The sequence below is a fragment of the Hyla sarda genome, chromosome 5 (genome assembly GCF_029499605.1).
Source record: "Hyla sarda isolate aHylSar1 chromosome 5, aHylSar1.hap1, whole genome shotgun sequence".
Classification (NCBI taxonomy): Eukaryota; Metazoa; Chordata; class Amphibia; order Anura; family Hylidae; genus Hyla; species Hyla sarda.
In genome coordinates, this window is record NC_079193.1 from 111,844,423 (window position 1) to 111,858,395 (window position 13,973).

General features: G+C 44.3%; 1 protein-coding gene across 5 annotated transcripts in view; it reads right to left on the minus strand.

Moving 5' to 3' along the window:
• DYNC1LI1 (dynein cytoplasmic 1 light intermediate chain 1) overlaps positions 1-13,973 on the minus strand; it is a 54,237-nt gene that overhangs the window by 8,607 nt on the left and 31,657 nt on the right. For all 5 annotated transcript variants that reach the window (XM_056520107.1, XM_056520103.1, XM_056520108.1 and 2 more), the window contains 2 exons: positions 2,336-2,456; positions 2,097-2,240 (listed from right to left, as the gene is read on the minus strand). In XM_056520107.1, the coding sequence (XP_056376082.1) occupies positions 2,097-2,240; positions 2,336-2,456 (265 nt within the window). The remainder of the gene's footprint in view (positions 1-2,096; positions 2,241-2,335; positions 2,457-13,973) is intronic.

Sequence of the window (13,973 nt, forward strand, 5' to 3'; positions counted from 1 at the left end):
ACGGCGTGGCCCCGCGTCATAGCGGGTCGGGCCCGGCCTCTAACAACGGCCGGGACCCGTGGCTAATAGCGCGCGGCATTGATCGCTGTGCCGCGCGCTATTAACCCTTTAGACGCGGCGTTCAAAGTTGAACGCCGCGTCTAAAGTGAAACCGAAAGCATCCCGGCTAGCTCAGTGGGCTGTTCGGGATAGCCGCGGTGAAATCGCGGCATCCCGAACAGCTGACAGGACAGCGGGAGGGCCCCTACCTGCCTCCTCGCTGTCCGATCGCCGAATGACTGCTCAGTGCCTGAGATCCAGGCATGAGCAGTCATCCGGCAGAATCGTTGATCACTGGTTTCTTATGAGAAACCAGTGATCAACATAGAAGATCAGTGTGTGCAGTGTTATAGGTCCCTATGGGACCTATAACACTGCAAAAAAAAAGTGAAAAAAAAAAGTGAATAAAGATCATTTAACTCCTCCCCTATTAAAAGTTTGAATCACCCCCCTTTTCCAATAAAAAAAAAAACACAGTGTAAATAAAAATAAACATATGTGGTATCACCGCGTGCGGAAATGTCCGAATTATAAAAATATATCATTAATTAAACCGCTCGGTCAATGGCGTGCGCGCAAAAAAATTCCAAAGTCCAAAATAGTGCATTTTTGGTCACTTTTTATATCATTTAAAAATGAATAAAAAGTGATCAATAAGTCCTATCAATGCAAAAATGGTACCGTTAAAAACTTCAGATCACGGCGCAAAAAATGAGCCCTCATACCGCCCCATACACGGAAAAATAAAAAAGTTATAGGGGTCAGAAGATGACAATTTTAAACGTATTAATTTTCCTGCATGTAGTTATGATTTTTTCCAGAAGTCCGACAAAATCAAACCTATATAAGTAGGGTATCATTTTAATCGTATGGACCTACAGAATACATATCAGGTGTCATTTTTACCGAAAAATGTACTACGTAGAAACGGAAGCCCCCAAAAGTTACAAAACAGCGTTTTTTTTTCAATTTTGTCGCACAATGATTTTTTTTCCCGCTTCACCATAGATTTTTGGGCAAAATGACTGACGTCATTACAAAGTAGAATTGGTGGCGCAAAAAATAAGCCATCATATGGATTTTTAGGTGTAAATTTGAAAGAGTTATGATTTTTTAAAGGCAAGGAGCAAAAAACGAAAATGCAAAAACGGAAAAACCTCCGGTCCTTAAGGGGTTAAAAAACAAAAACATCCATAGTAATACAGCTTCATGCACATTTTGGGGTGGGAAACGTACCAAGCATTTTTTTTTTGTTTTTGTGTGCCATCACTATTGTTTATGTTCCTGTTGGTGCTGCGCTGTCTTCCTTTCTAACGTAAACTCCGGCCTCAGCACAGCAAAACAAGACTCCGCCCACCATAGTCACAAAATGCAGGCTCAAAATTATGCAAAAAAGCCTCCAGAGTACGGATATTCATGGTGCTGCATAGTATGTTTTTAATATTTTTTTAACTCTGAGGAGGGTGGATGGGTTGTTGCGGGATAGTTGGAGTGCAGCTATTTAGTGCCAGGCAGGCCAGTCAGGGTGTCACCCGATGCGGTACGCCCCCCCCCGTGCGACTAATTAGGTCGCATGTAAGCAAAAGTAAGTTGAAAAAAAAAATTGTCATATAAAAGCCATACGTTTAAAAAGAATCATAAATCTCCTTCCCAGTGATCAACCAATTTTTAAAAAAATTAAAAGGGGTACTCCGACCGTAGACATCTAATCCTATATCCAAAGTATGGGGGATAAGATGCCTGATGGCGGTCCGCCCCCCCACCCTCTCTCTAGTCAGCACCTCAGTAATCCGATGCGTGGGGCATACTCTGCTCTATGCCGAATTACAGGGGACCACAGCCATGACACCCTCTCCATTCATGTATATGGGAGGGGGCGTGATGGCTGTGTACGACTGAATGGAGGGGGCGTGGCTGCTGAGGCGATGTCACGAACACGGAAGCCCCAAGCCAGCATTCTGAACATAAATGAACATATTTTCCTCATTAGCTGTTTGCTCTATCCACCACACAAAAAATTCACACAAATTTATCTTCATACACAAAAGGTGGAGTACCTGTTTTTTTGGCAGCTGTAGGAAGACTATTACCTCCTGAATTGCCTGCAGGGCTACCTGAACCACCAGGCCCAGGTGACCCAGTTTTCTTGCTTAACAGGCTGTTAAAGAAATTTGCAAGCACTCCTTCGCTGGTTGTTCCAGCTGTGATAAAAAACAAGGAAAATGGTTATAGCAAGTGCATTACAATTTTAATATCATCAGTATGCTAAAAATGCAGCAGTCAGTACTTCAGATACCTTTCATGTTAGGATCAATTTTTTTTGTGCCAGCAGGGACTGGTGACACACTGGCAACATTAGAAGTCCCTGATCTACTGGGTGTCCTTGGAGATCCTCCGGGTACCCTAGGAGATGCATCCTGTAAATTGAAGCACGAGTTAACACAGAGACACCCAACGTAACCATATAATTACATTTCTCAATTGCTGGTGCATACATTTGTAAGATTCATGTGTACTCTATATGAATTAATGCCAGAAAAATAATTCCTAGGAAAATTATGAAACTATGTAATTATTTTTGACACAATATAACCATGAATACCACTGACAAAAAAAGCTACACAATTATGTTCTAGAATGTGCAGAAATTGTTCATTGTTGGTGGCTTAACCCCTTCCCAACCAATGAAACACGACATGGATCAGGTAAGAGGCTTAAGGCCTGACCTCAAAAGCTTTACCCCTTAGCGCATATGGACATTTATGAATGTCCATATGCGCGTCCCCATATATAATGCGCGCTCACGAGGTGATCGCGCATCATACCCGGTGAGTCCCAGTTGCTATAAGCAACCAGGACCCATGCTACTGCCGGACATCGCCGATCGGGCTGATGTCCGGCATTAACTCTTTAGACGTGGCGATCAAAGTCTCGATCAGCTAGGACGCAGCAGGAGGTCCCCTCACCTGTCTCCTGCGCGTCGGAACGGCGAACGATTGCTTCAAGCCTGAAATCCAGGCTTGAGCAATCAACCACCATTAACACTGATCCCTGCCATTGAATGCAATGGCAGTGATCAGTGTATTGAATCAATGTACTGCATGTTATAGTCCCCTATGGGGGCTATAACATTGCAAAAAAAAAAGTAAAAAAAAAAAAAAAAAAGTTAATAAAGCTCATTTAACCCTTTCCCTAATAAAAGTTTGAATAACCCCCCTTTTCCCATGCAAAAAAAGTGTAAACAAAAATAAACAAAATGTGGTATCGCCACGTGCGTAAATGTCCGAACTATAAAAATATATCATTAACTAAACTGCACGGTCAATGGCATACGCGCAAAAAAAATTCCAAAATAGCGTATTTTGGGTCACTTTTTATACCATAAACAAATTAATAAAAAGCGATCAAACGCACAAAGTAATTTCGGTCTGAATGACCATTTAGACACGAGTGCGTTTGTATAAAGATCCATAAAAAGTTCACCATTTCCCGCTCTGTTAGAGTGTCAATGTCAGTTTTGGTTGCTATACAGCTATATTAAGAAACGTTTTCATATTACACATGCATCTTAGTTGTTATTGTCTCTTAGCACGCAAGAGTTAAAATTGTTCAGGACTATGAGTTACTCCACCAATGACGTATCTGATCAGCAGGTATTTTACCTAGTCAACGTCATAGGAGAAGTGTGGTCTGGAGAAGCGCCGGGAGCGGCGCGAAATAGCTATTACCATCATGGCTCCCGTTCAGTACTGGTCTGATGCAATTTAACACCTACATGGCATCCCTGCTGCTGTAACAACCTCCCGAATAAAGTCTGGACAAGGAGAAATCGTGAGTGCCCCCTGTCTTCTTTTCATTTATGGTGTATTTTGCTTTGGCTTTCGGGGGATTGCACCACAAGTCTATCTTAAGACTGTATCCACATTACGTGAACCGGTCATTGCCGTGATCCGGTCCTGAAAGCACATTATAAACCGCTAGTGCCAACTGCTCTATTTCTTGATTGAAAATATAAAGATATATCAACTAAACCGCATGGTCAATGGCGTACGCGCAAAAAAATTCCTAAGTCCAAAATAGTGTATTTTTGGTCACTTTTTATACCATAAACAAATTAATAAAAAGCGTTCAAAACCACTGATCAAAACAAAAATGGTACCGCTAAAAACTTCAGATCACGGTGCAAAAAATGAGCCCTCATACTAACCCATAAGTGGAAAAATAAATAAGTTATAGGGGTCAGAAGATGACAATTTTAAACTTATACATTTTCCTGCATGTAGTTATGATTTTTTCCAGAAGTACGACAAAATCAAACCTATATAAGTAGGGTATCATTTTAACCGTATGGACCTACAGAATAAAGATAAGGTGTCATTTTTACCGAAAAATGGACTGCGTAGAAACGGAAGCCCCTAAAAGTAACAAAATTGCGTTTTTTCTTCCATTTTGTCGCACAATGATTTTTTTTTCCATTTCGCTGTAGATTTTTGGGTAAAATGACTGATGTCATTACGAAGTAGAATAGGTGGTGCAAAAAAAAAGCCATCAAAATGGATTTTTAGGTGCATAATTGAAAGGGTTATGATTTTTAAAAGGTAAGGAAGAAAAAACTAAAGTGCAAAAACAGAAAAACGCTCCGTCCTTAAGGGGTTAATCTGTATAAAACCTGGCTGGTGCCAGGTGCCACATGCAGCTGACACCCACTGACAATGATAAACAGCAGAGATCGCTCTGATGCCAGTCATTAAATGTTTAAATTATTTAGTCAATAGTGAATGTACATTTAAATAGTTTATGGCACACATCTCATTTGTCTACAGGCTCTACTGGCATCCCCAGGATGTGCTTAGGAAAGGGGGTGGATTAGAGCCTGGCTTATGGAAGGCTGTACCAGTAGTGCAGCAATCTAATGAATCAATGTAAAGCATATGTATGCACTTTGCTTTTAACCCCTTAAGGACCACGGGTGTAAGGGTATGCCCTGACATCCTGGGAATTAAGGACCAAGGGCGTACCCGACCCCCTAATAGGTCCTCAAGGGTCCGCCACACATTTTGCAGCGTGACCCGTGCCAGTGAGGAATCTGCCAGTGAGGATGAGGAAGATCCTACTTTTCTGCGTTCTTCCTTGTCCTTATCTTGCACTGATGATGAGCACCCTGCACGGCGGCTCCATGCCACTCGTAATAGGAGTCCGATCCCCCAGACAATCGTACCGGAGCTCCCTTCCGGAGAACCTGTCTGGAGATCCCCAGAGGGATATCAGCCAAGGATTCCTGAGTTTGTTGGCGACTCAGGAATCCGGCTTGACATAGTCGGGTACACTGAAATTGACTTTTTTAGTTTTTATTTCAGTGACGACTTTGTCAAATCTAATGGTGGAGTAAACAAACTTTTATGCCCAACAGTTCATTGCCCACCACCCAGATTCGCTTTTGGCTAGGCCCAATGAATGGTCCGCGATCAATGCAGCCGAAATGAGGAAATTTTAGGGCCTCTTGCTGCATATGGGCCTAGTCAAAAAAAACAGTGTCAGGCAGTACTGGAGTGGGGACATCCTCTACCAGACCCCCCACACAGAGGGATCACTGATAGAATTTTAAACAGCCTTTTCAAATTTTTTCTCTCTACTCTGCCTCTAGGGGGAGTGGTAGATTGGTCACAGGTGCTTAAATCTTAGTTTGGGACTCAGTTCTGAGCGTGCTCTGTGTTGCTTTGTAAGAGAGGCAGCTGAAAGAGTTAAAAAAAACAGTAGTTTGAAAGCAGGAGTTTGAGATTGCTGTGAGTGTAACTTTCCTTACACTGTAGGGACTTTAAACTCACAAGGTCTACTGATGATTTAATTGTAATAATTACTGTCTGTTTTTGGCTGTTAATCTGTGAAATCCCCATAACTAGATTGCCTCCATGTTGGAAAATGCAGTTCGTTGTACATCTTGCACGATGTATACAATCTTTGAACAGCAGTTTGAGGGTGCATACTGCTGCGCATTTGGAAGCACAGATCCTGGATCTAAAGGAGCAACTGGCAACACTGAAGTGCATTGATAACTTTGAGAGGAGTCTCCTGCTCACTGAGCAAGTACTCTCTGGGGTAGAGGTGGGTGAGGATAGTGGGACAGAGGTGCAGGACAGGCAGCTAGCTGGGTTAAAGTTAGAAAACAGGGTGGAGGGAAAAGTGTCAGAGAGGCTAGTCCTGAACTGGCACACCCCAACAAGTTTGCCCGGTTGGCAGATGAGGGGGATGCCATTTCAGAGCTAGCAGTACTGCAGCAAGATACTGCCTCTGACCGGCAGGGGGTGTCTGCTCCAGTAAGGAAGAGTGCAGGGCAGGCCAGACAGGTACTGGTAGTGGAGGACTATTATTAGGGGGACAGACAGGGCGATCTGTCACAAAGACCGGGATCGCCGAACAGTGTGTTGTCTACCTAGCGCTCGAGTTCGGCACATCACGGATCGGGTTGACAGGTTGCTGGGTGGGGCTGGAGAAGACACAGTGGTCATGGTACATATCGGCACCAATGACAAAAGTAAGAGGCAGGTGGAGTGTCCTTAAAAATGATTTCAGACACTTAGGCTTCAAGCTTAAAGGGGTACTCCTCTGGAAAACACTCTTTTTTAAATCAACTGGTGCCAGAAAGTTAAAAAGATTTGTAAATTACTTCTGTTTAAAAATCTTAATCCTTCCAGTATTTATCAGCTGCAGTATGTTGCACAGGAAGTACTGTATATACTCGAGTATAAGCCGAGTTTTTCAGCACGATTTTTCGTGCTGAAAACACCCCCCTCGGCTTATACTCGAGTGAACTCCCCCACCCGCAGTGGTCTTCAACCTGCGGACTTCCAGAGGTTTCAAAACTACAACTCCCAGCAAGCCAGGGCAGCCATCGGCTGTCCGGGCTTGCTGGGAGTTGTAGTTTTGAAACCTCCGGAGGTCCGCAGGTTGAAGACCACTGCGGCCTTCATCATCATCCAGCCCCCTCTCACCCCCTTTAGTTCTGAGTACTCACCTCCGCTCGGCGCTGGTCCGGTCCTGCAGGGCTGTCCGGTGAGGAGGTGGTCCGGTGGGATAGTGGTTCCGGGCTGCTATCTTCACAGGGGAGGCCTCTTCTAAGCGCTTCGGGCCCGGCCTCAGAATAGTCACGTTGCCTTGATAACGACGCAGATGCATCGTTGTCAAGGCAACGGCTCTATTCCGGGCCGGAAGCGCGGAGAAGAGGCGCCCCCGGTGAAGATAGCAGCCCGGAACCACTATCCCACCGGACCACCTCCTCACCGGACAGCCCTGCAGGACCGGACCAGCGCCGAGCGGAGGTGAGTACTCAGAACTAAAGGGGGTGAGAGGGGGCTGGATGATGTTGAAGGCCGCAGTGGTCTTCAACCTGCGGACCTCCGGAGGTTTCAAAACTACAACTCCCAGCAAGTCCGGACAGCCGATGGCTGCCCGGGCTTGCTGGGAGTTGTAGTTTTGAAACCTCTGGAGGTCCGCAGGTTGAAGACCACTGAGGGCGAATGATGAGAAGAGGATGATGAAGGGGGGGTGTGGGGATGATGAAGGGGGGTGGGGATGATGACAAGGGGATGATGAAGGGGGGGTGTGGGATGATTACAAGGGGATGATGAAGGGGGGATGTGTGGGATGATAAGGGGATGATGAAGGGGGGATGTGTGGGATGATGAAGGGGGGATGTGTGGGATGATGACAAGGGGATGATGAAGGGGGGGATGTGTGGGATGATAAGGGGATGATGAAGGGGGGATGTGTGGGATGATGACAAGGGGATGATGATGAGGATGTTAATGACGGGTCTGGATGATGACAGGGGGGGGGATGAGGTATTTCCCACCCTAGGCTTATACTCGAGTCAATAACTTTTCCTGGGATTTTGGGTTGAAATTAGGGGTCTCGGCTTATACTCGGGTCGGCTTATACTCGAGTATATACGGTACTCTACTTTTTGAATTTCCTTTCTGTCTGACCACAGTCGAGTATCGACAAAAATTTACTAATATGTTAAAGTAAAATATGTCACAAAAAAACATGTCCTATGTCATAAGTAAAAGAATCCCAGAGTTATTAATGCTTATAGTGACAGTGGTCAGATATGCAAAAAATGCTCTGGTCCTTAAAGGGGTACTCCGCTGCTCAGCATTTGGAACTAACTGTTACAAACGCTGGAGCCGGGAGCTTGTGATGTCATAGCCCCACCCCCTCATGAAGTCACGAGCTCCCAGCGCCGGCTCTAGCGTTTACAACAGATTGTTCAAAACGCAGAGCAGCGGAGTACCACTTTAATGTGAAAATCGGCTTGGTCCTTAAAGGGGTTCAATCCAGGATTTTTTTTTATTTTATTTTATTTAAGGGTTTTGTATTATTTTAATCTCTTAATTTAACTACAGTTAAATCCTACATGTCCCTGTAGTAGTTATGATGTGTTTTTTTTTATCCTGGACCTATAATGTTTTGTAAGGTGTACAGGAGAAACATCAGTGACTTTAGGCTTCACAGTATGGTCTATTGGACCCTGAGGTAGTCTGAATCCACCTCCAATTTTATCAGAGGCTGGGGCTGCTGTTTTGCCCCTCTCCAAAATGCTTTACACTGCAGATCTGCTTAATTAGTTTATAGCTAAAATCAGTAACTCCTATCTCACTGCACTGTCTATCCGAGGATGTAATAGTCTGAAATCCACTTCCAGTCTCATTAAAGGCTCAATTTCTTCCTGCTCTGTTCCTCCATTTACACTGCAGCTCAGACTGGCTCCTGTGTATCAGATCAGGCTCAGCAGGCTTTCAGAATAGGGAGATGATTCCTATTATAGTGATTTATTATAAACTACAAGGAAATAACTGCCACAACAGCTCTCATATTGGAATGGCAGATCTGCTTCAATAAGGAGATGTGATTGAGGACTCACTAGCTGATGTGGAAGTACAACTCCCACCATACCTTGTACGCCGTTAGATGGGACTAGAATTCTGATGAACTATTCCTTTTCAGGAGTTAAAAAACATAAAAGACCTCCACATGGAAGGCAGAAATACGAATGTTAAGTAAAGTATAGAAAACAAATCCAGCAACTCACCGCATAACTAGTTTTTCAGCACATAGAGACAGTCATGGGAATCCAGGGATGAACGAGAGGCTCCCGTACATCCCCGAATTCCCATGACTGTCTCTAAGTGCTGTAAAACTAGTTATGCGGTGAGTTGCTGGATTTGTTTTCTATACTTTACTTACCATTTATGTTTCACTTGGACTTAATTTACGTGCACCGCTGCAAGTTACAGCATATTATATGGATCAGTTATATGGGACTCGCTGCACCTTGTGCTTTTTCATTTTGTTGAAAACTTTTTATATGTTACAGAACTAATCATGATTGCTTTTTGCAATATAAATTTATTTTAAAAAAATTCAATTTCCCCCAGAAATTTAATCTAAAAATAGCCACCACTAGGGGTCGTCTGTCTTTAGCCAGACAGACTAGTGTTGATTTTGCAGCATACCAGATACCGGCCGTAAAGCGTGCCGGTATCCAGTATAGGAGATTTCAGCTGTATGCATACCGCTTATGTGCGGGCACGCACTGCCTGTGAACGAGCGCAGGGAGCACGCGCACACACAGGCAGTGCGGGATACAGGCAGACCCCCCCCCCTCAGCTGTGTCCCATAACACCCCCCCAAGTTCTCAGCTGCGCCCGATCCTGTGTCCCATTACTCCCCCCCCCCCACCTCCCGGTTCTCAGTTGCACCCGATCCCATAACACGCACCCCCCCAGTTTTCTGCTGCACCCGACCATGTCACACCGTCACCCTTCTGCTTACAACCCCCCAACCCCCGTGCGACAAATCCTGTTCCCCCCAACCCCCCCCCCCCCCCCCCCAGCTGGCCAGTACAAGAGGACGTAAGTGACGCCGCTCTCAGGCCGCCAGAGAGATGAAGCGCCGTACAGGACAGGTGAGTGTGTTTGTGTGTGTGTGTCTGTATGTATCTATGTATGTGTGTGTGTCTGTGTATGTATCTATGTATGTCTGTATGTATATGTGTGTGTGTGTGTGTGTTAGGGGAACTGCAACCTAATGTGGGGGAAACTGTGCTAATGCGGGGGAACTCGGGTGCCTGTAGCGGCTGCGGGGGAACTCGGGTGCCTGTCCCTATTGTGGGGGAACTCGGGTGCCTGTCCTTATTGTGGGGGAACTCGGGTGCCTGTCCCTATTGTGGGGGAACTCGGGTGCCTGTCCCTATTGTGGGGGAACTTGGGTGCTAGCCAGTGAGCTATGTTCATTAGCATCCAACTTTACTAGGAAAAGATAAAACTGATAGAAAACGTATTCATAAAAATGCTGTACTTTTATCTATAAAATCCTTGCACTAACTTTATAAAGATCTATTCTTATATGGATACATTTTATCCTGTTATGAACTCCCCATAATGTTCAACCTGTTAAGGACCAAGGGCGTAAACTTACACGGTAACCCCGCATCATATCACGGCGGGCCCGGCGTCATAGTGAAGCCGGGACCCGCCGCTAATAGCTGAGCCACGCGGCTAAAAGTGAAAGTAAAATGTGCCGGTTAGCTCAGGGAGCTGTTCGGGATCACCGCGGTATAATCGCGGCATCCCGAACAGCTGTACTTCAGGAGGAAGGTCTCTTACCTTCCTTCCTGCAGTCCGATCGCCGAATGAATGCTTCAAGCCTGAGATCCAGGCTTGAGCATTCAATCGCCGAAAACACTGATTGATGCATTCCTATGGAGATGCATTAATCAGTGGTAAAGATCAGTACATGCAATGTTATAGCCCCCCGCCTGGGGGCTATAATATGGCATAAGAAAAGTGTAAAAAAATCATTAAGCCTTTCAATGATCCCTTCCCCTAATAAAAGTTTGAATCACCCGGCATTTCCAAGAAAAAAAAAAACAGTGTAAATAAAAATAAACATATGTGGTATCGCCACGTGCGGAAATGTCCGAATTATAAAAATATACCACTTTTTAAACCGCACGACAATGGCAAAAAAATTCCAAAGTCCAAAATAGCGTATTTTTGGTCACTTTTTATATCATGAAAAGATTAATAAAAAGCAATCAAAAAGTCCGATCAATGCAAAAATGGTACCGACAAAAACTTCAGATCACGGCGCAAAAAATGAGCCCTCATAGCCCCCTGAACATGGAAAAATAAAAAAGTTATAAGGCTCAGAAAATTACAATTTTAAACGTATACATTTTCCTGCATATATTTCTTATTTTTTTTCAGTAGTAATACAAAATCAAACCTATACAGGTAGAGTATCATTTTAACCGTATGGACCTAGAGAATAAAGAAAATATGTCATTTTTAACGAAAAATTTACTACGTAGAAACGGAAGCCCCCAAAAGTTACAAAATGGCATTTAAAAAAAAAAATTTGATCGCACAATGATTTTCTTTCCCGTTTCGCCGTAGATTTTTGGGTAAAATGATTGATGTCATTACAAAGTAGAATTGGTGGCGCAACAAATACGCCATAATACAGATTTTTAGGTGCAAAATTGAAAGAGTTATGATTTTTTTTAAAGGTAAGGAGGAAAAAACGGAAGTGCAAAAAACGAAAAACGCCTGGTTCTTAAGGGGTTAAGAAATACTACAGGCAAGCTCCAAGCATCTTCCTCTGTACAGCATGACACCAGAGAGGAAAGGGTTACAGAGTAGAGATGGCTGACAGCTCATGCTCGCTCCCAGAGAGCAGACACAGTGAGGGAGACAGACAGACACGCCCCCTCCAGCCAGCACAATGAAAAAGTAACTGAGCAACAGATAAATGCTTATATCTCTGGAAATAAAGATCCTAGAGACATAAAACATATGTACACGATCAGGATTAGGTACCAGGTAACAATTCTTTTTTTTTCTTTTTTTTTGGAACTATGATAGGTACGCTTTAAGGGAATTTGTTAGGTGCCTGCGCATTCTTCTTCTTATTTATAGCAGAAATCCGAATGTGGTGGTGAACCACAATACCAGTAATATGAGGACAAAGATTGATACAGGGACTTCATTCCTGAGGCGCAATGCAGTGCTGATGCAGGTTTTCTATCTGTTCTCAACCCTTGTCCAGGTGACTGTGACACAGTCACCTGGCACTTTTCACTCGTTTGCTTTCCTATCTATGAATTAGTCAAACTGATGCCTACCCAGTTGTGTGTTACAGATCTGAAATTATAGTAAAGCAAAACAGAAGAAAAGACTTGGCAACTCACCATTGCTGTAGAACGCATGGACTTTATTCCATATAGCGGATCATGACAGTCCATCTTGGGAAAGGGAGGTAAACTATACCTCCCTTCCCCAAGATGGACTGTGTCATGATCCGCTTTATGGAATAAAGTCCAGCAGTGGTGAGTTGCAGAGTCTTTTCTTTTGTTTTGCTTTACTTACCGTATTCACACATCACTCAGAGCACCGCCTGGCTGTCCAGCAGGGATACGGAGCACCTGTCTTCTCCTTGGCCGGTCTTTGCACCTCCTAGGGTACTAGTAGTGCCGGATGAATGGGACTCTTCTATATTTTATACCTGAAATGATGTTTTGTTTATTGCTCAATCCATCATAGATCTTAACCCTTTAAGGACACAGGGCGTACAGGTATGCCCTTGCCCCCCTCCCTAACTATAAACCTATAGATTGGGAGCGGGACAAAGTTGATTGTGGCATTTAAGACTGCCTCAAATCTAATGACGTTCGCTCAGGGAAGCTGATCGGACACTCGCATTGAAATTGAGAGGTCCCGATCAGCTGAAAGGATTGCGGGAGGGGTGCTTGTGCTGCTATTCTTTTTATGCAACTCCCACTGACCTCTATGGAAGTTACGCAAAGTGCCTGAGACTGCACACACTGATTCTTTGAGCTTCTCAACCACTTTCATCCAAAGTAAGCGGAAGTGGGATGCCGTGATTTTCAAAAATACTAATATATAGTCATTAGAGTGCATATTGTTTCATGAACCACAATAAACAGCAGTTAGAATGAATATGAACGTCCTCACACCCCTGGAACTAACTTTTTCAGTTGGAAATTGTTGCATTGTTTACACTAATATACACAAACACTTATTAGGTTTTTGACAGAATGACATGTGCATCCATGTATAAGCATACAGTGGCATATTTCAGCCGCTGATTACCGTTGTAGGAGAAAGAATAATAAAAAATAAAAAAATGTCAAATCTCTTTCTTGTAGGCTTCATTGGGGAACAAAGGAGACCATGGGTTTTATGCTGCTGTTCACTAGAGGGCTGACACTAGACAAAAAGAAGTCTGCTCACCACAGCAGCATATACCCGCCTACTGGCAGAGAGCTAATCAGTTTTGTCACAAAGTAGTAGGAGAAGCCAAACAACAAAGGAGATACATCCAAAGGACACCAGAAAGTAACAACAGGCAACAAACAACCTGACCAGTTAACTGTAAATGGGTGGGTGCTGTGTTCCCCAATGAAAGCTACGAGAAAGATTTAATGTTTAGTAAAAAGAAAAAGAAAAAAAATCTCCTTTTCTCGGTCGCCACATTGGGGAACACAGGAGACCATGGGATGTCCCAAAGCAGTCCCTGGCATGGGAAACACAACCGCCAGAGAAAGGAATGCCACAACCACTGGCAAGAGACCACGGACGAGAACAGATCCTGGACCCTAAAGGAACAGGAACCCAGCAAGTAACCGCTCAGCAGGCTAGGACCCGAACAGAAGGAAGCTCCGTAAGGTAAAGACTGGGGTCTGACAGCCGCCAGGAGTCTACAAGGAACGGCCACCCTGGAGGCCAGACTGAAGCACACCGTTCAGGCCTGAGAGGAAAAGGAGGAATTAGCTCCAGAGAGAGACAAGAAGACACTGGACTACCGTGGCTCGGATCGAATGAAGAAGGGTGAGCGACAAGGGAACCCCAGCG